The sequence below is a fragment of the Meriones unguiculatus genome, chromosome 3, assembly GCF_030254825.1.
Source record: "Meriones unguiculatus strain TT.TT164.6M chromosome 3, Bangor_MerUng_6.1, whole genome shotgun sequence".
Taxonomy (NCBI): domain Eukaryota; kingdom Metazoa; phylum Chordata; class Mammalia; order Rodentia; family Muridae; genus Meriones; species Meriones unguiculatus.
The window spans coordinates 129812889-129836979 of NC_083351.1; the positions used below are offsets into that span (position 1 = coordinate 129812889).

The window sequence follows — 24091 nt, forward strand, 5'->3', positions numbered from 1 at the left end:
TCTCCTTGTGGAGCTCCTGTCCTCTCCAGGTCTTACTAACTCCCTTCTTTCATATGTTTCCCTACATTCTGCCCAAAGTTTGGTTATGAGTCTCAGCGTCTGATTTGATGAAATTTTCAGGCAAATGGTGGGATCTAGAAAAGATCATCCTGAGTGAATTATCCCAGAAGAAGAAAGACACATACGGTATATACTCACTTATAAGTGGATACTAGACCTATAAGATAGGATAAACATACTAAACTCTGTACACCAAAGAAGCTAAACAAGAAGGAGGACCCTAGGTAAGATGATCAATCCTCACTTAGAAAGATAAATGGGTTAGACATTGGAAGGAGAAAACAAGAAACAGGACAGGAGCCTACCACAGAGGGCCTCTGAAAGACTCTACCTAGCAGTGTATCAAAGAGGCCTTTTCTTAACCATGTTAATCATCTTAACAATTACTTTCAGCACGTGATTTGGCTGAACATTAAATGTTTAAGGGCTGTTTTTCTCTCCAAACTGTTACTATCTGTTCTTTTTGCCTCACTTGCTTTTTTTCATAATAGACTTGCATAAGAGAAATTAGTAGCAACCATGTCACATACCCAACATTGTGTAGTCCTGAAATTTCCTATACCACCAAAAATAAAATAAAATAATTAGTTCATTACTTTTTAATTTAGCCTCATGCAAATTATTAGGGCACAGGTAGAAAACAGTTACATTCTTTGCCAAAATACCACATGAATGGCTGAGCTCACCTACTGATCAAGTCCTTGTTTCCTTCTGAAACCTCTTGAGTTGAGCTTCTGCAGTCCACACTACTCTCAGCACTTCCTGTCTTCCAGGTTTCCACTGGGACAGACCATTGAGCTGTGCTTACAGCATTCAATTGCTTTTCTACTTCAAAGTTCCAAAGTCTTCCACATTTCTCAAAAGATCAGCATGGTTAAAGTCTTCACAGCGACACCTGCTTATTCTCTGTTACTAGCTTCTGTATTTAGTACCTTTTCTTCTGCTGAGATAAAATTCTACAACCAAAGCCACTTATAAAAGGGAAAATTTGGGGCTGGAGAGATGGCACAGTTGTTAAAGAGCACTGGCTGCTTGTTCAGAGGACCCTGGTTCAATTCCCAGCACACACATGGCAGCTCACCATTGTCTGATCTGTAATCAAATTCTAGTGGATCCAACTCCCTCACACAAACACCAAACATCCATAAAAATACATAGATAGATAGATGATAGACAGATAGAGAGATAGATTAAAAAACTAGTGTTTTATGAATGAATGGGTGAATGAATGATTGTGAGAATTTAACTAGCTTATGGCTTCAGAGGGAAAGTCCATAACAGAATGGGAGGCATGAAAGTAGGTGAGAGATCATGTCTTAACTGCAAACACAGAGTAGGCAGAATGAACTGGAAGTTTACTGCCATTGATGTACTTCCTCCAGCAAAGCTATACTACCTCCTCAGACAGAACTCTTAACCAGGGGAAGAGTGTACCAATAACGAGCCCTCAGGTTTTGGGGGGGAGTATGTCTAATTCAAACCACTATAGGACTCAAGACAGAGGAATGTATTAGACATATTAGGGAGTGGTTGCCTACTTTCTACTGTTGGATTTCAGACCCAGGACAAATGGCTGAAGTGCCTATTTAACGTATCAAATTGGACCTATCGTCCAGGTTCTCCCAGCATCCCTCAGACCCTACCTGTTACAGGGTATGGCATACCCCACCCTCTACCCTAAACTTCCCAGCCCAGGTCCTGGGCTTCTCTTCCCCCGAAGGCTCTTCCCTATCTAACCCAGACATTTTCACCCCACTCTTCTTTCTCTCTCTCTCTCTCTGCATTTCTCTCTCCCTGTGTGTGCACTCTGTCTCTCTGAGAAGGTGACAGCCATAACTGTAATTATATTTAGGGCGATTGACATGGCAACAGTGGGTTAGGGGTTCTTGATGTACCAGTGACAATAGAGAGGCTAGATACACAGTCTAAATGATGGGAAAAAAAACAAGGTCTGAAACTAAGTCATGGATTAGTTGTAGGTAGAAGTCCCTCACTTATGCATTTTGTGAAATGACTCGTTGTTATTAAAATTTCCTTGAGGCTTCCATGCTTGATGGCATGTGTCATTAGCAAGAATAAGAGAGCTAAGAAATTTGGTGAAGCACAGAGATGTGATGTTGATCAGGAAAAAGGCCTGATCATTACGGAAAGTACAGCAAGGACCTGCAGATCTACAGTCAGGTATAATAGTTCAGACTTTCTAAACTAGCAATCCAAGTTTTGTGTCCTTTTCCAACTATTGTGTATCTTATTTTGTAAGACATTGATGCTTAAGAGCACAAATATTTATTCAGAAGCATTCGAAACACTTTGTATTTCAGACATTATTCAATGCCTTGTCCAAAGTACTTTAGAAAACTACCTTACACACACAATTTCTACAAAAAGTATAATTCACTTTCTTAAAAAATCATTTACTTAAAAAAATGTAAGTACATTTTAGTTTCAGAGATTTAGTACATTATCATCATGGCAGGTGCGTAGCGGCAGGTAGGCAGGTGCTATAGCAGTAGCTGGGAGGTGTATCCTGATCCTTCTGCAGAGAGGACACTAGGCTTGACATAGGCTTTTGAAACCTTGAAGTGACACACTTCCTCTAAGAAGGCCACACCTCCTAATTCTTTCATGTAGTGCTACTCCCTGGTGACCATGCATTCAAATGTGTAAGCCTATGGGACCATTCTTATTCAAACCACCACACCTCATATGAATGTGTTTTGCACCATCTACATGCATACAAAAATAGGCTATGTATGAAGTCAGGCTTCCCTTTAAACCCACAATTTAAGATGATCACTGGGTAGTTGGATCATCATGGGCCTTATTATTCCTTTCTCATAAGATGGGCCAGCGTTTCTCTCAGTAACTCTCATTTGATGTAACAGCTATATTATGTGAAGCCCTGCTTTAAAGATAATATCCTGAGAAAAGCCCTTTCCATCTTAGGCTCATCCGCCAAATTTGGTTAACAATTCTCTCACTTTTTGGGTATGAAATATCCCCCAAAGGCTAATGTGTTCGACTCATGGTGCCTAGTTGGTGCTGTTTTGGCAGATTGTGGAAAATTTCAGAAGTTAAGCTTGCCTGGAGGATGTCACCGGGGCAGTAAACCTTGGCTCATATAGCCCAGCCCCACTTCATATTAACTGTCTGCTAACTGGTCCCCTGAGATCAAGCAGCCATTGCAGGATCCCACCATCACAGAGCCAGCCATGGCCATGTCTTCTCCATATAGTGTCTTGAATCCACTCATACCATGAACCAAAATAAAACCTTATTTTTGTTGGGCATTTTGTAACAATGGAAAAAGCAACTAATATAATTTCCTCCTGAGTTGTCAGCAGTTTGCCATGTTTCTCTTGTATCATTCCAATCACAGTTGTAATTAATGTCTGCTTCCTAGCCTAAGGTATACTCAGTGAAAACAAATGTATTTTGCACAGAATATTTAATATAATGCCTCGTACACAGGTGATCAATAAACCTTGATTAAGTAAGGAACAAAAAAAGAAAGAAATGAAAGCACTTAACTTTGAACTGTTAACATTTATTTCTGTTTTACTTAGTTGAATTAAATGAAGAAAAGCACAAAGAACTAATGGCAAAGAAGGAGATGGAAATATCAGAATTAAATACAAAATTAAGAACTCAAGAGAAAGAAAAGCAAAATGAAATACTCAGACTACATCTAGAAGTAGGTGTTTACAAGTCTGCTAAATGGAAGCACATTCCTTAGTCTAAACCATGCTTTGCTTATTTCTTATTGCAATGACATAAATTTCAGGACTAGATAGAACCCTCTGAGAGACTCCACACATTCTCATTCTTCAGCAAAAGAATAGCCCACTCTACAGGCTTCTGGCCACATACTTTTCAGCACTTGAGCTGAAGAAGACCCTAGCTTCCAGGTAGGATATTGCTTCCTCTGAGAATGAGGACAACTCAGGAGTTACCTGATTTTACCAACTAGTATACTCAGGTGGCAAAAGGCCACCATTTCAACCTGGGAAAAGTATAAGGACTCCTCTATTTCTATCTTGGGACCCTTTTGTTTGATTTGGGATAAAAACAGACAAACTTAACTATCCTATTTTTATGAAAATATATATTCTAGAGGCAAAATTTCTTTGAAACATTTACCCATGTATTTTAAATAAGATATTCTTAATTTTCTAGTTTTTTATTCTGTTTAATGAGCTGTTCAGCTGTATGTGAGAACCTCAAGGATACTGATGTGTCAACAAAATACTTGTCTTGCTTTTTTTTTTTTTAATTCTATCAACCTCATTTTTCATTATTATGCCATGGCTTCCACCCATCTCTGCTTCCACTTTGCATTATGCAAAAATTCACAGATGTTAATGAAAATAATTTACTCTTTATTTTCCAGCAACAACTTTGCTAAGCCTAGAGTTCTTGATGGTAGTCTATGTGTAAGGGGAGATGTGTTGCTTCAGAGGGATTTTGCTGTTGCTATTGCTGCCTCTGTACTGCTAGTGGTGGTGCCATACCTGCCTCCTAGCCAAGTGTGACCACAGAGGGCTGGATGGCCAGCTGAAATACAACAAGCCATATTTCAAGATGTACTGCCAATTTATAATCTGTCAGTTAGGAATTCGCAGTTTATTTGCCATGGACCATGTTGCTAGTCTGATGATGCTGTTTGACTAGTACTTGAATGTCTTTATCTATCTTCATTATAACAATCCAGTGCTCTCCTCAAGCGAGAAAACAGTCTCATAGAAAGCTTATTTTAGTTTTCTGAAAGGCTATCCTAAGGTAAATCTAAAAGGAAAAACTATAGTGGAATATTGTGCAAAAAAAAAAAGGTCTTATAAAAATAGGCTGTAGGCACTTTTGATTCAATTTAATTCAAAGAAAAAAAAGCCAGAATTGACTAATCAAATCACTTCCATATTCTAATATTTGGCTTAAAAGTTTGAAAGATAAATGAGCTTTTCTCCTAAGACTGTGGATCACACTGTTATCAGTTGTAAAAATATCTCCTAGCTCAGTGGTCAAGCATATGCCTCACATGGGAGGGTTGGGAAGAGATTTGGTGTTTTGAGCAGAAGTACGGTGCTGTCTGTAGAGGCAGTGCCAAGGCACTTGGCCCTTTTTTAAAGCTCCCAAAGCAATCTTAACCTACCTTTACCTGACTCTTCTTTGGATGTTCTCTGTTCTTTTTTAGGATTGTTTCATAAAGACTATTGTATACAGAGTGTGTTCAATTACAAATTATGTAGCAAAGGATTTTATTGGTATACTTTTTCTGTAAAACAAACAACAAAAAAAAATGTTTCTAAGTAGTAAACCATAACATTCCTAATAACTTTCTCTTTTTGAATTTGGTTCAGTTTGACACCAAACTAGCAAGAGCTCAGACTAAATCAAAATCATATCCAGATGCTACTATTTTGCCACAAAGTATCTACAGAAGGGTATGTGCATTTTGTCCCATGACTATAACTTCAGCAAATTGTCTTAGTGTGTTCCTATAAAAATTACTTAATGCTTATTTTAAGTATATTAAATTTTTTTCTGTAGCCTTATACCAGTTTTTCTTCCAAACTTTGGGCAGAGTGCAGGGAGTCTCACGGAAGAAAGGGGGTTAGAAGGACATGGAGGGGACAGGAACTCCACAAGGAGACAAACAAAACTAAGAAACCTGAACCTAGGTGCAGAGACTGATGCACCAATGAAGGGCTATACATGGAGAAGACCTAGAGACCCTGTTCAGATGTAGCAGATTGGCAGCTTATGTAGGGTTCTGAATGAAAGAAGCAGGGACTGCCTCTGTCATAAACTCTATTGCCTGCTCTTTGATCACTTACCCTTGAAGATGCAGCCTTGCCAGGCCACAGAGGAAGAGTATCTAGGCAGCCCTGAAAAGACTTGATAAGCGATGGGCAGATGGCAGAGGAGAACTCCCCCTTTCAGTGGACTAGGGTAAAGTGATAGGGAGAAGAGGGAGGGAGGGTGAGACTGGGAGGAGTTGAGGAAGGGGGCTTCAGTCAGGATATATAATGAATAAATCATAAAAAATAAATCATACAAAAATGAAGCTATAGACCTTTCAAAGTAAGACAGTTGAAATTTGCAGGCAAATGGATGAAACTAGAAAAGATCATTCTAAGTGAAGTAATTCAGAATCAGAAAGACAAACATGGTATATACTCACTTAAAAATGGATATTAGTTGTATAATACATGATAACCATACTACAATCCACAGACCTAAAGAAGGTAAATAACAAGGACACTAGGAAGAATATTTAATTCTCACTTAGAAGGGCAAATAGAATAGACACCTGAAACCGTTGAAGAGAGGGAACGGGATGGGAGCCAACCACAAATGTCCTCTGAAGGACACCACCCCTACAGGATTAAAGCAGATGCTGAGACTCACAGCCAAACTTTAGGCAGAGCACAGGTAGTCTTATGGAAGAGTCAGGGAATAGAAGGGCCCAAAGTAAGACAGGAGCTCAACAAGGAGAACAACAGAGCCAAAAAATCTGGGCCCAGGGAGTCCTGCAGAGACTGATGAACCAAGGACTATGCATAGAGAGGACTTAGACACCCTATATAGCCACTAGGCAGCTCAGTCTCTATATGGGTTCCCTAGTAAGGGGATCAGGGGCTGTCTCTGACATAGACTCTGTTGCCTGCTCTTTGATCACTTCCCTCTGGTGAGATGAGGACAGGAGGGGTGTCCTTGCCAGGCCACAGAGAAAGAGGATGCAGGCAGTCCTGATGAGACTTGATAGGCTGGGGTCAGATGGTAGGGAGGAGGGCTCCCCCTTTCTGGGGAATAGGAGAGAAGAAGGAGGGAGGGTGGGACCAGGAGGAGATGAGGGAGAGGACTACAATCGAATATGAAGTAAATAAATTATAAAAACTAAAGTTAAGTCCCAGTCTCTCCTTTGATACCCTGCAGGGTAGAGACTTTAAGAGGCCCTCTGTGGTAGCTCCTGTCCTGTTCCCTATTTTCTTCCTCTTCTGATGTTCATCCTCTTTTCCTTTCTGAATGGGGATTGAGCATCTTAGCCAGAGTCATTCTTGATTAGTTTTTTTTTTAGGTGTACAGATTTTAGTATGTTTATTTATTCAGTATGTTTATGTCTAATCTCCACTTATGAGTGAGTATATACCCTGTGTGTCTTTCTGCTTCTGGGCTACCTCACTCAGGATGATCTTTTCCAGTTCCTACCATTTGCCTGCAAATTTCATGATTTCCTTGTTTTTTATTGCTGAGTAATATTCCATTGTGTAGATGTACCACAATTTATATATCTATTCCTCAGCTGAGGGGCATCTGGGTTGTTTCCAGCTTCTGGCTATTACAAAAAAAGCTGCAGCAAACATGATTGAGCAAATATCCTTGTTGTATACTTGAGCATCTTTTGGATATATGCCTAGGACTGGTATAGCTGGATCTTAAGGTAGCACTATTCCTAATTGAGCAGCCTTACCAGGCCACAGAGGAAGAAAATGCAGCCACTCCTGATGAGACCTGATAGACTAGGATCAGAAGGAAGGAGAGGAGGACCTCCCCTATCAGTGGACTGGGGGAGGGGCATAGGTAGAGAAGGGGGATGGAGGGTGAGATTGGGAGGGGAGGAGGGAGGGAGCTACAGAGGGGGATAAAAAGTGAATAAACTGTAATTAATAAAAATAAAAATTAAAAAATAATGATATAGTTAAATTTTTTTAAAAGTTTTTTAAAATACAAGTATATTGATTGTAGTTTTGCAATGCCTTATGCTTACTCTTACTTCTAAGTTGGTATGACAGTTTTTTTTTTTCTGCTTCATTTAGAAACTTCAGCATCTTCAAGAGGAAAAGAGCAAGGAGATTGCAAGTCTCCAGAATACTATCCGAGACCTGGAGCAGCGCCTCGCAGCTGTCAAAGACTCCCGCTTCACACGGAGACGATTCTAAGCACAGCACTTAATTTATTTGCTACAACTTAATTTCCTTAAAGGCTTTAAAAATTCACTTATGTTTTCAATGTGAGTGTGATAACAATAAAGACACGTACTTTTAAGCTTTTTTTAATTGCATTTATTTAGATAAATCTGTACTGTAGCCAACTCTGTACTGCATTCTTGCTTCATGGTATTAGCCATACTAGAGATCAGGTTCATAGGGCTTAGTTTCTCTATTAAACCATCATTGGTTATGGAAATACTGTCGTAAGCAGTATGCAGATTAACAATTACTTTCTTCCATTACTTCTTTCAAGACAGTAATACGCAGATGAATACAACAATACTAGATGAAGAAAACAAGATACACAGATGTATGTAGTGAAAATAAAGCTAAAAGTCTTAGAAAAAAAGATATTTAAAATGTAGTTTGTTAAAGATTTAACTGGTTAAAAATGTAGTATTAAAAAGACAAAGTTTTGAGAGTTTAAGTAAAGAAAAAACTGGAAAATGTGTTTTTGTTGTTCTTTCTCCATTCTAAATTACGAGCTATCCAACAGAAACCCCTAGGTCATAGTTTATGTTTCTGTTCTCATCAATGTAACTAGAACACCGGAAAAAGAAAAAGAAAAACATATTAACCAAAAGCCTCAATCACTTTTCAGTTGCCTATATTACCAGCCCAATTTGGGTCAAATTTTCTGTGGCATAAAATTTTAAATTTAGATGCCAATATGACTTCCCTGTTTTTGCACAAAGCCAATTCCTACTTTGAGTTCACTGATTGATTAAGTGGGTTGCAAAAATTCGAGAAATTAAATTCTATCTTTAGACTGACTTGGGGAGTGTACATCTAATTTTAAACATTTAGTTTGATTTTCATTTTCACTTTTTGGTGTTTTTATTTCAGCTTCAGTTGGGGCTGGCTTTTGTGGGGTTTAGAGGCTGACTCTGTCAGGCAGCTGGAGGTGATCGACACTGGCAGGATTCAATGACTTTCTCCTCCGCAAAAAGTCCCTGTCAGCTACATAGAGATGGGAGGTTTTCGGCACACTGTCAAGTGATTGCAGAGCCTGATTTCTCAAATATGAGGTGGCGGCAGTGGCAGCAGCAGCTACTAGCAGCTACCCCAGACTCCTGAGATAACTTACACAGGAGCTGGTTGATGCACCCCCTTCGTCAGAGCTTCCTTTGAGCAAGTGAAAGTTGTAAACCTTCACTTGCCCCTGGGTCTCAGCTCTCTAGGTGACCCTGCCTATGCTGACCCTTGTGCTTATGGTGGTGATGAAAGCCTGAAGGGGGGAGCTGTGGCTCAGCTTCTAGTGCTCCTGGTTGCTGTTTATCTGAAGGATCACTGCTCCCATGATGCTCATGCTCATGTTTGTGGTGGTGATGTGGTTTTGAGGGCTCTGCTGTTTTACCGGCAGGAACAGAGGACACATTCTTACAGAAGTCTTCCTCTTCAAGACTCTGGAACAAATTTATAATCCACTTATTAACAAGATTATAGAGTTACCATAAATGCATGAAGAAATTACTTGTAGAGCCAACATATATGTTATTCCACCAAGTTAATTAGGATACCGTTAGCTAGCACATTGCATGAAAACGAGCCCAATCTTAGTCTCAATGTCTACGAATAGTGACAGGAGTTGGCCAGGCTTTGGACATTCCTTCAAATTCTGCTCTATCTTTATCTCTTCACATCTTGTAGGCAGGGTAAATTTGGAGTCAAAGTTTTTGTGGATGGGTTGGTGTTCCCCTCCCTCTATTAGGAGCCCTGTCCGGTTATATGGTGTCCTCTTCAGTCTCCATGATCCCTGCTAATAGGGGTCTCCATTTGAGTCACCCTCATATCCTCTCAGTAGCCTACCCTGTCTTAGGTCTCCAGCTTGTCACAGAGATACCCCAGGCCAGGGTTTCTCTTCTCTCTGCAAGCCCTCTCTCCTGTCCCCCTGCCCTTCTCAATTTTTATTAAAGGTTGAAAGAAGACAAACTAATTGACAGCAGTTTTCTCTCTCTCTTTCTTTCTCTCTCTCTCTTTCTTAGTAAAACAAATAATGTATCATATAACTGGTTTCTGGGAGAAAGCAAAACAGGTAAGTGCTGACTTGACCTAGAGGTAAGATCCTATAGCATGTTATTCTCTTTAACTAAGAGCTCATAAGTTTTAAGCTTATGATGATAAACGTTTTTGTCTTTTTATTTCAGTACTGGCTGTATTTATAGCAGGCATTCACACAAATGCAAGACCAAAACTAATCCCAAAATATGAAAAATTAAATCTTGAAGGCATTATTTTGTGTCAGGTCAGCTTTAAAGGCTCTATTTGCCAGCCAGTCTCAATTTTAAGATCTGAAAATAACTCTCGGAATTTTAAAAATATTAAAATGTAAAAGTGGTATAATTAAGGTAACCTGCCATCAAAACTAATTGATTAAATGAGTCATTGAGATATGAGGAAGTTTCTTTAATATCTGGGGAAAGAATCACAAAACATAACCACTCAATAATTTCAGAATGTTTTTTAAACCTGAATTTAAATTTTGACAATCTGCCCTATCAAGAAAACATTATTTAATATTCTTTTCTCTTAAGTATGAAAGAAAAAAATAATCAATAAAAATTAAAATAGGTTTTTATAGAAAAATTTAAATGTACTCCTAATAAGAAAAATATTTCCATGGTTACTAGAAGATACTGGAGCACTAATCCTCATGCAGTAACATGCATTAGTACCAGGTACAAATGCAGAGCACTTAATACATGCAGGCAAGTCACTCATAAACTAAAAACAAACATTTAAAACCAATGTAGATCACTATGTCAGTTACTAATGAATGTTACTGAATGAGGATAAGTGCTCCAGGAATTTATATTATGACTGTGGTAACCTGTGCATGCTCAGAGCACAGTGGCAGTGGCAAAGCTCATCTACGATGTTACCTGTCAGAGAACTGAGACTATATAACTATTTAGATTGTCAGAGATTCAGGACAACCAGCTTTGCTGAAGAGCTACCCTCTTTTCCATTCTGTAATTTGAATGATTGCACTTACCTAAAAAAGAAATGTGTTCTACTCACAATGTATCTGGAAGAGGGCACTGGATCCCCTGGACCTGGGATCACAGTGGCTCTAACCTGCCATGTGGGTGCTAGGGCTGAACACAGCTCCTCCGCAAGAGCAACAAGTGTTCTTCACCACTGAGCCAACTCTCCAGCCATGACTGGTTTGTTTTTAAAGCCTTTTTAGATAAAGGTGCAATATGAATCTTGAAAATATGGTTTAAAATGTGTTACATAACAAAAAATGTCTATTTAAAAATTTCTTTAAGTGATAATGGACCGCTTATTTAAATAGATTTTTAAAGTTTTCTCCCTATGTTCCAGTAAAAACAATTGAGAAAAATACCTACCGTGAAAGAGCAGTTTCCACACTTCTCCTCACAGTAAGCGATCTTAATGGCTTCTTCAACGTACGGGAAAGTAAGGAAGGAATAAGGCAAACCAAGGTGATACACAAGGCGACCACATCTAAAAGGCAAATACAGTGTTACTGCTGTATTCTCTGTACTGTGACCCTGCTCAGGCTTAGATTTCCCCCAGTGGGGTCTACAATTAGGTTTCCAGGCTATATACCAGGCCAGGTTATAGGACGATTACACTGAGTCTAATCTTAGTATTTTAAAATGTTATACATGACATTAAATAATAATAAAAAATGTGTAATGACTGTGACTCAACTATATTTTTTATTAAATTTTTATTTTTTATATTAATTACAGTTTATTTACTTTGTGTCTCAGCTGTAGACCCCTCCCTCATTCCCTCCCAATCCCACTCTCCCTCCCTAATCTCCTCCCTGCCCCTCTCTCTAAGTCCTCTGATAGGGGAGGACCTCCTCCCCTTCCATCTGACCCTAGCTTATCAGTTCTCACCAAGACAAGCTGCAATGTCCTCCTCTGTGGCCTAGCTAGGCTGCTCCTCCCCGGGGGGGGGGGGTTGTAGAGGTCAAAGAGCTAGCCACAGAGTTCATGCCAGAGCCCACCTGGAGACTGAGCTGCCATGGGCTGCATCCCAGCAGGGGTTCTAGGTTATATCCATGCATGGTCCCTGGTTGGAGAATCAGTCTCAGATAAGCCCCTGTGCCCAGATGTCAACTATATTTTAATTAGCATATATTCTGCCAAAGACTAACCATGGGAGTTTCTCATAACTTCTTAGGAAAGACTAATTCCACAGAACCAAAAATCATAGCATAACAACCTAAGTATCATATTTATTTATTATTTTTGTAGTGTAGGAATCAAACCCAGGATTTACATATCCTGTGTAAACATTCTGTCAGTGAGCCATGTCCCCAGCCCTTGATTTTTTTTTTTTTTTAAGATAGATTCTCATAATGTAAGTCAACTTAGCCTTGAACTCACTGTGGAGTCCAAACTAGCCTGAAACTCATGACACTCCTGTCTATTGAATGTGACAAGCACTAGCACTATAGATATAGCGTGCCTACATGCATAATGATTGCTAGCTCATTTATTCAGAGACATATTTGATATAATAAAATATTTAATAAAATAACTAGAATTATAACTTAACATTCTCAAAAAAGGTAATGTTGAAATGTCTATATTTATCGACATTGTACCCAAAATATACATCTTTATATTAGTGCCAAAGTGTTGTACTTTACAACTGACTAGATTAGAAATTTAGAGGCCTGAAATGATAAAATGTAATCCTAAAATAATATTTAATGTGAGACAAAGTGAGCACTCAGCCCATGCAGAGCCAGAAGAATGCATGTGTCCACTAAAAATGTTCTATAGAAGATAATATATGCATTGGAATTCTCTCCAAATATGAGTGTTTTATTTGGTTATAGATTCCAAAATAAATCTATACATATCAGGCTTAAAACACTTATCATGCTTAGTTAAGAAATGCAGGCATATAGTTTAAAATTGTAAATTAATCAATCACAAACAAGGGTAGTTTTAATCTTCAAAATATTTAGAATTATATATGTTATGCAAATGTATTCTTCACTTATTTTACACAGAGGGAAATGTATGGTCACTTTTCTGTGACTACCTAGTGGAGTTGTGGACTAATATTTAACTCAAAGAAATCATTCAAAATATAAACACCAGACTCCTCAACAGACTGAATTTGAAAACTGATAATAAAACAAAGACAAATGCCTTACTTTAAATCTTTTAGTACTAAATACAAATCAGGAAAAAAAAAAAAAACAAAGAATAGATGAGGTCATTTCTGCAGAATGACCCTCAGTTGACCTTCAGAATGACCTTCAGTGTGAAGGAAACTAAATCACCCTGAATAATATAAACATGTAAACAGGAAGAATGGAGGAGGAAGAATGAGAAGGAGGAGGTGTCGCAGTGGGGGAGGAAGAAGACATCTGTGGAGAAAAACAATAGGGCAGTGTCTGTCCTAGGAATGAAAACTGAAAGTGGTTCCAGCAGTAAGAAATCACATGAGATGAAAACCGAACTGTGACATTCAGCAGTGACGAAGACTACACTACTGCATGGGGTAGAAATAAATAAATAAATAAATAAATAAATAGGAAGAGCCTGGGAAGAGGGCTCACCTGTCATAAACGAGGAAGTCGTCTTTGTTTCCATTTAGGAGAGTCCAGACATCTGTTTGGTGTTCTTCTTGTCGGTAAACAGCAATGTGGTCTGACACCTGATTTTTAAGATGTGTGTGCTTTAATTGAGAAGGGGGTCCTTGATGATTAACAACAACATAAGAAATGTTATAATAGCCTTGCTTCTCGAGTTTTATTCGCAGCTCTTCCAATCTAAGGGGAGAACACGAAAAATGAATGAGGACATTCAGTTTTGTTCATTTGTTCTACCGTCTACATTCTTTTTTACTTTCTGTGAGCTCTTACTATTTTTAACTGACTATAATTTTTTCTTTGTTTTATAAGACTGAGCTCTTTACTTTTACAGTTATTTAAACTTGAAACTTTACGGTAAATGCTTGCATGAACATGAATTCCAAGTTAGTATATATTTAAATTCACCTTGCATATATGCAGAATGTTATGCAATTAACATGTGATGGATGACACAACCAACATTTTTTTATTTGTGGTTTTTAAATGATGCAAGACCTTTTATCTTAGTGTTTAGTGTCTGTGCTGGCAGTCTTCCTCTGCTTTTTATATTGACGTATCTGCTCCACTAATAGGAGTAAACTTTACATGGGTAAACCATAGGAGAAGAAAGTCACAAAATTTAGGAACACAAAAAGGAAAACATTTCCAAAGCCCAGGAATGCCACAGTAAACATTTTGGTAGTTTTGTATATATCCATGTATGTGTGTGAATGTGTGTGATCATTTATACATATGTCCTTGTCTCTTCATCAGATGTGTGCTATACAAACATACTGGTCTCCAAAAGTGTTGTTTAACAATTATATTATATCTATTTTTTTAAAGATTTATTTATTTTACATATAGCTCTGCATGCCAGAAGAGGGCATCAGATCCCAGTAGAGATGGTTGTGAACCACTACATGATTGCTGGGAATCAAACTCAGGACCTCTGGAAGAGCAGAGTGCTCTTAACCACTGAGCTATCTCTCCATCCCCATATTATTTCTTTTTTAATTGCATCTTATATGTACATGTTTGTATTTAGTAGCCTTTCCCTAAAGATATCCTGAACCTTCAAGGACTACTCACCTGGATGCCTGCAGGAGGCACAGGTATCAGCTGGCTTGAAGTAGAGCAACCACTGTCACTGTGCCCTCGGAGTTTAGCATTGGATTTTGATCTCCTATAGTCCAGGCTGGAGGTTGCTTACAAACAGGGCTTTGGCCTTGGCTCTCTGTTCCTCCATAGGGGAGGAGACAGAGAGCCAGGGCAAGCCCTAGGCTTCTCCACATTGCTGAGGTTGTCCTATAAAACAGAAAATGTAGTCTTCAGAGATAACTTCACAGTCATTGCTATGAATTTTTTTAAATATAGTAGGTTCAATCCTGCTTATTAAAACTTAGCTTGTGGATTCTATTTCTATTTTGTTAGGCTCAGTATGCCATTGTCATGAGCCTCCTCCACTAAATCTTCCTGTAAAGGGGAAAGTGCCAGCTAAAAGACAGAGGAATTATCACATGATGAGCTAGCTATCTGCGACCTGATACTGCAGCAAGCCTCCTTATGGAAATGTGCCTGATTAGACGGCTGGGCACCGCTCTAGAAGACACATGCAGAGGAACACCTTCCAACTGTAGTATATAGTCACAGAACATTCTACAGACATCTTGACGTTCATTTGCAATGTACTAAGTTCTGACTGCTTTGTTTTGTTCTCTGTCAACTTAGGAAACTCTGCACAAAACTGAAAAGAGACAGCACAGAAAGAGATGTGAGGACATAGCACCAGAGACGAGATACCAACATGAATGTGGCTTGTGATGGCCCTTAGCTCTTCTTGAATGAAATTTTTCTGTAATGTGCCAGGCAGAAGGCAGAAAGTAAACTATGGCTTCAAGTTCAAGTCTTCCACATTTATAAACATCTTGGGGACATTCAATATTTTGGGCTTGTTAGTCCTAGATAGCTAGTTATATAATGATATAGGATTTGAATCTCTTCAGATATGACTTCCTGCTTTGATATTGCCACCATACTCCTGATAAACATGACCAAGAGAGAAAAATTCTAGCCAAGCAGCAATATTACAAGTCATTGCTCTTGCCCCATCTAAGACTCATTCCTGTTGCTACTACTGCCTTCATGAAGCTCCTGTGACAAGATAGAATAGTCTCAGATTTAAAAAAAAAAAAAATACCCCCTCTCTCAGGAAAGTTAAAATATTAAGTGCCTGACCAGAAACAGCCCTCAAACGAGGGCCACCTCTCTCAGGATCTTTTTTAAGGTAAAATTAGAAACGTAATTTTAAAAATGTGAAAAAAAAATCACTTAAAAGAAAAAAAAATCCACAGCTCAGAGTCATTTTGACATAAGAATGCAAGAAGTCAGGTAGCTCATGCCTGTAAAGCTGATACCTAAAAAGCTGAGGCAGAAGCTTACCTCTGAGTTCAAGAATAGCATGGCTACAGGAAGAGTTCCAGACCTGCCTAGAATACAGAGTGACAACGTTCCTTATAGTATTTAATGTTTCTGAATACAAGTTTAGCTGGCATTAGCAACACACCTGTAACCCAGCATATGGGAGCTGAGGCAGAAGAATGGAGAGTTAGAGGCTATTCTTAATTATATGCTAAAAATTTGAGATGAGGGCCTCACTGAAGAAAGAAGTTGGAACCAAGTGAGGTGGCACATGCTTTTAATCTCAGCATTCAGGAGGCAGAGGCAGGTGGATCTCTGTGAGTTTGAGACCAGTGTGGTCTAAGTAGTGAGTTCCAGGACAGCCAGAGCTACATGTGAAACCCCATATCAGGAAACAAACAAGCTTGGAAGAACGGAAGAAGGAGAGGGAGCTGGGTGTGGTGTCCACACCTTTATTCTAACTCTCGGAAGGCAGAGGCAAGTGGATATCTGTGTGTTCAAGGCCAGATAGGTATATGTATAGCAAGTTCCAGGCCAAAGAGGGTTATACTGTGAGGCCCTGTCCAAAAAAAAAAAAAAAAAAAGAGAGAGAGAGAGAGAGAGAGAGAAAATGTGACTTTTAACTCCATCTCAGCTATTTATATATTTATACTAACACATTGTTAATTCTGATGTTTAATCTGGGAAGGTTCTTCAGGATGATATTTACAATAATAATGAGATTATTTTCTAGGTCAGTTCCTGGGTTTTGCTAGAACTGTAAATCCAAGATAAAGTGTTAAGCACATTTATATATTCCAGTTGTGCCTCAGAATATTCAAGTTATTACTCTTTCTGCAGTTGAGAAAACTATGGCTTAGAGAGACTGTAAGTGCCTTCTCTATGACTACACAAGTAGTAATCCACAAAAGTAGATTCAAATTGGTTCTGCTCAATCCAAAACATAATCTCTCAGCTACTGGGGTACATTAGTGGTTTTTAAATACATCATGTTGCAATAAGAATAGCAGCCAGTCCTCTATATGCTCTGGGACAGTAAAAAGAACATCAAAACAAGCTACTCTGTTTTTCTTTTTCTTTCTTTCTTCCTCTCTTTCTTTCATCTTTTTGGGGGGGGCAATGGTAGACCAGGCTGGCCTCAGATTCACAGAGCTCCACTTGCCTCTGCCTCCTTGAGTACTGGATTCCAGGCATGCACCACCGTTCCTAGTTGTTCATTTTCTTAATAGGAAGTCTAGCTTGTATTTATTTCCTAAACTAAATTCATGTGAGGCTCTGTAGCACACACAAACATCTCAAAAAAACTAAATTAAGTTGTTATTGAATTGTCAGCACAGCATTTAATACTCTGCCATAAAATAGATATTTTCAAATGTCTAAATGGCAAACATAGATGAGAAGACTATTGCCCTCACCTACATTTCTATGAAAAGAATGATCTAGTAGCAAAGGGGAGACTAAGGAGAATTGCAGATTTCCCTGTCATTATAAGCAATAGGCTATTCAACCTCGCTTAAAGTTCGTTTTATAGAACAAGTTTTGCATTTTAATTGTAACTGTCAAAGAGCTATATAAAAAGAATGAGTGCAGATAACAAAACACACAGTAACTGGACAGTAGGTATAACCTTCTGTCTCTGTCACTTTTCGGTTACAAGCCCATATTAGCTATTCACCTTCAGAACTACATTTGAGTGTATCCCATTAAAAAGAAAACGTGCGTACTCTTTGTGTGAAAACGTGCGTACTCTTTGTGTGAAAACGTGCGTACTCTCCCTCTGAATTTCAGACCAGTCCTTTAGCCCCACTTTCGAGCTTCCATTCTCTACTTAAACTCAAAATCTTCCCTCTCATGGACCACCTGTGGCACTGCTGTAGCTCCCCTCTACAAGTGACCACTTCTGCACTGTGGATGGAGTCTGCTCCCTCCCTGCTCTTCATTCTGAAACTGCTTACAATTTCCCTGTAGGATGGGCGTATTTCCATTCCCGATCTTGAAATCCAGTAGCTTTTCCTCTTCTTAGTCCTCACTCTACCCTTCAGTGGAAAACACTGAAACTTAATCAGATAATGTTGCCCCTATAATGCCACAGTCTTCTGAAGAGAGAAATAGCTGCATTTCCATTTCCTTCTCCCACTTCCCCAGAGCACAGTGCAGTAAAAGACGGCAATCAACAAAAACAGAAATCAAAAAACTGTGCTTCTCAGACGCTTCACCTACCACACCCAAAATCTTGTTCATTTTTTATCTTTGTTTTCAAAAATCTTCTATCCATTTTATTACTAAGCCTACTCTAAGGGGGGAGGGGGAGGATATATTTTATCAGAGTCAGACTGCATTTCCCAAACTCTAGAAGAATCAAGTGTTACTTACGCAACCCCTTTGGACTAGCTTGCTTGTCTCTCTCTGCTTTCCTAGGGCAGTTCCCCAAAGCCGCAAGCTGACACTGACATTTATAGCCCTGCTGTTTACTTGCCCTCTGAGGTGCAGTCCATAGTTCAATGCTTCCTCCTGCAGCGACCTTGCAAAAGCAGCGAAGCACTGAACAGGTTTAGACCACCGCAATGAGAAGAAAGTAATGGCCGAGGCTCTGCACACGGAGGGATGGGGTTAGACAAGTACTAACTTACTTTCTGCTTTTGATCACCCCATTATCAAAGATTTAATGGTACAGTCCAGGGTGGGAGGAAGGGCTGAGGGGAGAGGCCCTCCAAGTGCTGTTCCTTTCCCAACTACAAAGAAAAACATTTGCTTAGCCAGCAAGTTACGCAGCTGTTTAAAAAAAAAGAAAAAGAAAAAGAAAAAGCTGTTTGTTTGTTTCTTTTCTTTTCTTTTCCTTTATGATGAGGAAGTTCGTTCGATCCTAAACACACACTGTAAGCTTCTTTAGAAAAGTTACCTGCTCTTCACATTAGTTCGGTTTACTGCAGATCTATGTTCAGAGTCAGGCTGTACTCAATTGAATTTGAATTGTTCTACAATTTCATGGGACCTCTGCTCTTTTGTTCTTCCTTTAATATAATGAACTAAGAAAGTAGTCTCAAACACCTCATTTAAATACATATATATATAGTTATTCTCTTTCTCTGTGTCTCTCTGTCTCTCATACACACACACACAACAACAACAACACTGGGGTGGGGCAGTGCATGAATACCACAGCTTTAATATGGAGGTCAGAAGACAATTTTGTGGGGTAGGGTTCTCTCTTTCTTTGCATGGCTTCCCTGTAAGTGGGTTTCCCATTATGTGGATTCCGGGAATCAAATTCAGGTCAGTCTTGCATGACAACAGCTCTTAACCTTAGAGCCACCTCCGTGGCCTCAAACCACATTTATCTCATAGCGGTAGTCCTACTTCAACGAATGCATGTAAATCCTAACAGGATTTTTTTTTAACTGTTGCTTTAGGGTTGTATGCTTGATATTTTAATTTATCTTAAGGCTTTCATTCATGTACACAATATATTTTGATCAAATCTACTCCTACTGCCCCTTCAACTCCTCCCAAACACATTCCCAGCACATCTTCCTCCCAGCTTCATGTTGTTTGTTTGGTTGGTCAGTTGGTTTTGTTTTGTTTTCATCTAGTTGTTTGTATCTAGTTACAGAATACAAATATTGTTGATATCCTACAGGTGTGGGGCCTCCGCTGGAGGATGAGCAATCTAGCAAAAGCCACACCCTTGAAGAAAAATTACTCTCCACCAGCAGCCATCAAGTGCGAGCAGCTTTTCAGCTATTGCTGGGAGCCTCCCTGAACCCTCCCCAACTCCTAGGAATGTGAACTGGCTTGATTTTGTGCAGGGAACAACAGCTGCCCTGAGTTCCTGAGTACAAAGGTCCTAGGGTATTCTAAAGACACTACTTGACAGCAGTGATCCCCAAACCCTGGCTCTTGCAAACTTTCCACATCTGCGGTGCTCCCTGAATCTTGGACAAGGGAGTTGAATGAGGTGTTCATTTAGGGCTGAACACCCCACAGTCTCCCACTCTCTGAACTTTGACCACTTGTGAATCTCTCTACTATCCCCACCCCCACTGCAAAAAGAAACTTCACTGATAAGCGGCACATCAGAGAATTTAAAGTTTCTAGCGTGAAATCTTTACAAAGGTAAGTATCGTACAGATAAATTGCTAGCTGGATTTAGGGAAGGAACAGAAATTTCAAAGCAAAAGAAGATTCCTACAATGTCAGGAAGAGACCAGCTTTTTTTTCTGGTAGCTGCAGGGTGGCGTGCTTGAGTGAGGCAATAGGCCATGAATGTATAGGGTCTCCTCACCCCTGCCTGCTTTCTATGTCCTCAGGGAAATTCACAGAATGTCTTCAACATTTTGTGACCCCAGTCAGCTGCTGGATTTTCTCAGCAAGTTTGAGCCCAAGGTCCCAGGGCCTTAAATATTCCAAAGCATGAATAAAAGTATTTAGGTTGTTAAATAAAACATTGAGAAGAAGCTAACCTCTAACTTTGAGCTCAAGTTCCTTAAACCCTCATATACTCCCAATATTCAAGCCCCACCCTGAGGGAACACATGTCAGACCGCTCTTCTCTCTCCATAGTCTCCTGAGGGTACACTGTGTCATTGTAAGCGAACGTTGAGAGACCACCCTACTGCTTAGTGTTTCTGAAGATTTTGTCTCAGCCTTCTGAATGACCTTGGCTATGAGGCCCCTGGACAGAACACTGTGATAGATGACATCATCCTGAGCAGCAATGTTTTCAAGTAAGCCTTTTTTGCATAGTCAATGCATTTTGTACAAACAAACTCCCATCGATTGCCATGTACTAAGTTCTGTTGAACAGGGTGCAGAAAACACAGAGTCTTATTCTTCCCATAGAGAAATCTCATTTGAAATTAGAAGGCATTTGAGGACCCAATTCTGTTTACCACGTAGCCAGCCTGCTGGGGTCTCAGATCCTTATAAAATCCAAGCAAAATAGGCGATCTGGGTATATCAGGAAGGGAAGCATTTTTACTTTCTCTTCCTTTCATTGCACGTGGCTTAGCAGGTACCTCTTCCCACTCAAAGGATCTCTCTCAGGTATTCAGTGGGCCCCAGGGGACATACCCAGGCATGTGTGCACCCAGGTAAGTGAAACTCACAAAAGAAAAAGATAGAAAGCCTGTGGGGGGGAGCAGCGTACTGGGAAGCATGGGGCTATTGAGCACTGTCAAGAAAGTAGAGTTTTTAAGCAAACATTGATTAGGTACTAAATCAAATTACATTAAATTAAATGAATGCTAATTGGCTCTATATAGAAAAAACAAGGCTAAATAATGCTTTGAAAATTCAAAAACTAATTAAAAAACTATCATTTGTTCTCAGGGACATTAAAATGGAGTAAGCAAGAAAGCAAACAAACAAAGCAAAATAATAATAATAATAATAATAATAATAATAATAATAACCTAAAGTGTAATTGTATCTGGAAAGGAAATTTGGGGGGAAAAAAAAAAAAAAAGAGGATCTTCCAGGAAGGAAGATGGATCTCTAAGAGTTCAATGTCATCCTGATGTATATAGCAAGTTCCCGGACAGCCACATAGTGAGACCCTGTTGAATAAAGAAATAAATGATCTCTGAATGCAGAGGATAAGATGGGTGTGGTGAGAACAGCATGCATCAAGCAGGTCAGCAGACATTTCTGCTTCCACCATCCACCTACAGAGCACCTAGAAAAATCTGAACTCAGCACTGTATCACCTGTTTTTTACCACGTCATTATTTTTTGAACAATTATAATCTCCTGACAGGTTTCTCTGATAACGCAAACACATTCAAATACTAACATCACTGAGAGTAACTAAATGACTATCAAGTTTAACTTTATCCCGATGATCTCATCAATTCCAACCTAGATTCAGGACTTAGCATCTTTGAAGAGCATCCATACCCTGGCATTTATACACATGTTTAACCTGTGTTTTTAACAGGCATTCTTACCTTGTTATAAATGTGAATAATTGCTATGAAGCATCTGGGTCCATGATAAAAGAGTTACAGAGACTATACACTGATTTTATAAACCAGTTAGTAGCCAAGACAGCTGATAACACAGTATTGATCCATTAACAATTGTGAAATACTGAGCTCTCAAATCGTAGAAAATGAAGAAATGCTATTCCAATATAAAGCACCTCTACAAATTATTAACCTCTCTGGTTTAGGCTGTGTTAAATATATAAAGGGAATCAATACTTCCACAGTATTATTGGGACTAGTGCCATTTGATCCAAAAGATGCCCTTGCCTTCCCCCAGCAAGCACAAAGTTATCCTAAATGTTATCTGATGAAAGGTTTTTAATATAGTATCATTTAAACATCCATACTGAAAGATTAACAAAAAGGATGTTTAGGAAAAAAACAAAGTGTTTTTAAGTAAGCACTATCTTTTGGCAAGCAGAAGGCTTACGAATAGCAACTAGGATTAGATAAGGCCTAACTACTCTTTGACACTCAGATGAGCCTGAAATGTATTTTGAAGGGAGATTTCCCTCAAGCTCACAATTTTACAGATCTAAAATCTATTTGGTGAATCAAACATAAATGAGGTCAGGGAACTAATACATACAGTGCCAAGTTTCATTTGGGGGCTGAGTACTTCCAGAAAACAACAAATACCTAAGTATGTTGCTTGGGAAAAAAAAAAGAAAGAAAGAAAAAGAAAAAAGAACCTTGCCTAAACCAAAACTATAATGTCTCTCAGATCTTCAAGCATCAATATCAACTGTACCACATTAGAAACAGGGGTAGAGAGCCAAGTAGCCTCTGAAATAGTGTTCATCTCTTAATAGTGCCCACATAAGATTAAGTTGGAGAGTTGGGATCAGAAAAGTAATGTCCAGACACCTGTACAGGCATTGATTATTCACGATAACTAGCTCTTAGACTATCAACAGGGCAGAGTAAGATGGCCAGCTTCAGATTCCCCTAGACATGAACTCAGAGCCTGCCACAGGTGCTCTCAAGTCTGAGAGTGGCCTAGATCACAGCAGTGGAGATAAATTGAGCAGTCTGGCACAAACTTTTGATTCTTAATATTTGTGGAAAGAATGGATAAATGAACAGTGAGCTTTTCTAAAAGGATTAAAAACTGGAAAGTCTGAGTTGTGAAACTAAGAAATTTCTTATAAACCAGATTGCTCCAAACAAGTTAAATAATTTACTAATCTCTATCTTGAAATTGTTTCCAAGGTCAGACTTAACCTGTTACTGGTAAAGCCCCAGTACATACTTACTGCTCAAATGTTCATATTGTCAGTGTGTGGTCTCCTGACCACCATTCAAAACTGAAAACACCTTACACCACGATACCCCAAAAGACCACCATCAGGAGCTGAGTCATTGCAAACCACATGAGGATCTTTTTATTACAAATTACAAGCTGCAGCTTGGGCTCACACTCCCCCAATGCCGAAGTGGTGAGAGCAGAGAGACCCCCATGCTCAGGTTAGTTGGGTGATTTAAAGATTCTGGTCCCTCCCAGCATGCCCAAGGCAGGGGCGATTCCTGCCTGACAAGCATCTATTGGTCAAAATGCTGCATTTTGAATTGATTGGTTATAGGAAGGTCCCCAAACCATTAATGATCTGGTGTCCCTCCCTAGGGGAATGGGCCAGTTTCCTAGGAACTGAATTTCTAGTGAGTGGGGACAGAATGCAGTAAGGCAGTTCTTCTCCTCAGGGCATTACTGGACTTCTCCACCCACCTAGTTCAGGTCTTAAATATTAATAATAGCTGCTGATTTTTAATCTTTTGGTCTCTCAACACCACCTCCCAAAAGACACTCATTCTTATTTCCTTTAAAGCTAAGAGGCCTTATCTGGTGGACTTCACAGTTCAGAAAGAGACAAGACTTAAATAACAGAAGCTTTTTTCCAGAAAATTCTTTCCATTTCAATTAAGTGGCTATTACAAGACACTATTAATTTTCTGGTGACCTTGGTGTTTTATATGTATGTGTGCTACCGAAGCATCTTCTAGGATCTGTGCCAATAAATTCTTAAACTTTGAGATCTTAAATCAAATCTTTAAAGTCTTCTGGT

The 24091-nt window shown here is 39.2% G+C and overlaps 2 protein-coding genes and 1 long non-coding RNA gene across 5 annotated transcripts in view; 2 read left to right on the forward strand and 1 right to left on the reverse strand.

The window, feature by feature from the left end:
• The window catches only part of Ccdc152 (coiled-coil domain containing 152), a 27522-nt gene extending 19136 nt beyond the window's left edge, over positions 1-8386 (forward strand). Inside the window, exons 6-8 of the mRNA XM_021661009.2 lie at positions 3627-3754; positions 5418-5501; positions 7878-8386. Coding sequence (XP_021516684.1) covers positions 3627-3754; positions 5418-5501; positions 7878-8000 — 335 coding nt within the window. The 3' untranslated portion in view covers positions 8001-8386. The remainder of the gene's footprint in view (positions 1-3626; positions 3755-5417; positions 5502-7877) is intronic.
• Positions 8101-22143, reverse strand: Selenop (selenoprotein P). 3 transcript variants are annotated; one of them, XM_021661007.2, is made up of 5 exons: positions 21990-22143; positions 14716-14931; positions 13609-13821; positions 11405-11522; positions 8101-9457 (listed from the first exon to the last, which is right to left on the reverse strand). In XM_021661007.2, the coding sequence occupies exons 2-5, from the start codon at positions 14916-14918 to the stop codon at positions 8873-8875; spliced, it is 1119 nt and encodes a 372-aa protein (XP_021516682.1). In that variant the 5' UTR covers positions 14919-14931; positions 21990-22143; the 3' UTR covers positions 8101-8872. The 3 variants fall into 3 exon arrangements, with proteins under 3 accessions (XP_021516682.1, XP_021516681.1, XP_021516683.1); XM_021661006.2 differs by lacking the exon at positions 21990-22143 and adding an exon at positions 18418-18574; XM_021661008.2 differs by lacking the exon at positions 21990-22143 and adding an exon at positions 18418-18574 and having other exon boundaries at positions 8877-9457.
• The window catches only part of LOC132653135 (uncharacterized), a 31828-nt gene continuing 27578 nt past the window's right edge, over positions 19842-24091 (forward strand). The window contains exons 1-2 of the long non-coding RNA XR_009590854.1: positions 19842-20157; positions 20605-20768. This is a non-coding gene — a long non-coding RNA (uncharacterized LOC132653135). The remainder of the gene's footprint in view (positions 20158-20604; positions 20769-24091) is intronic.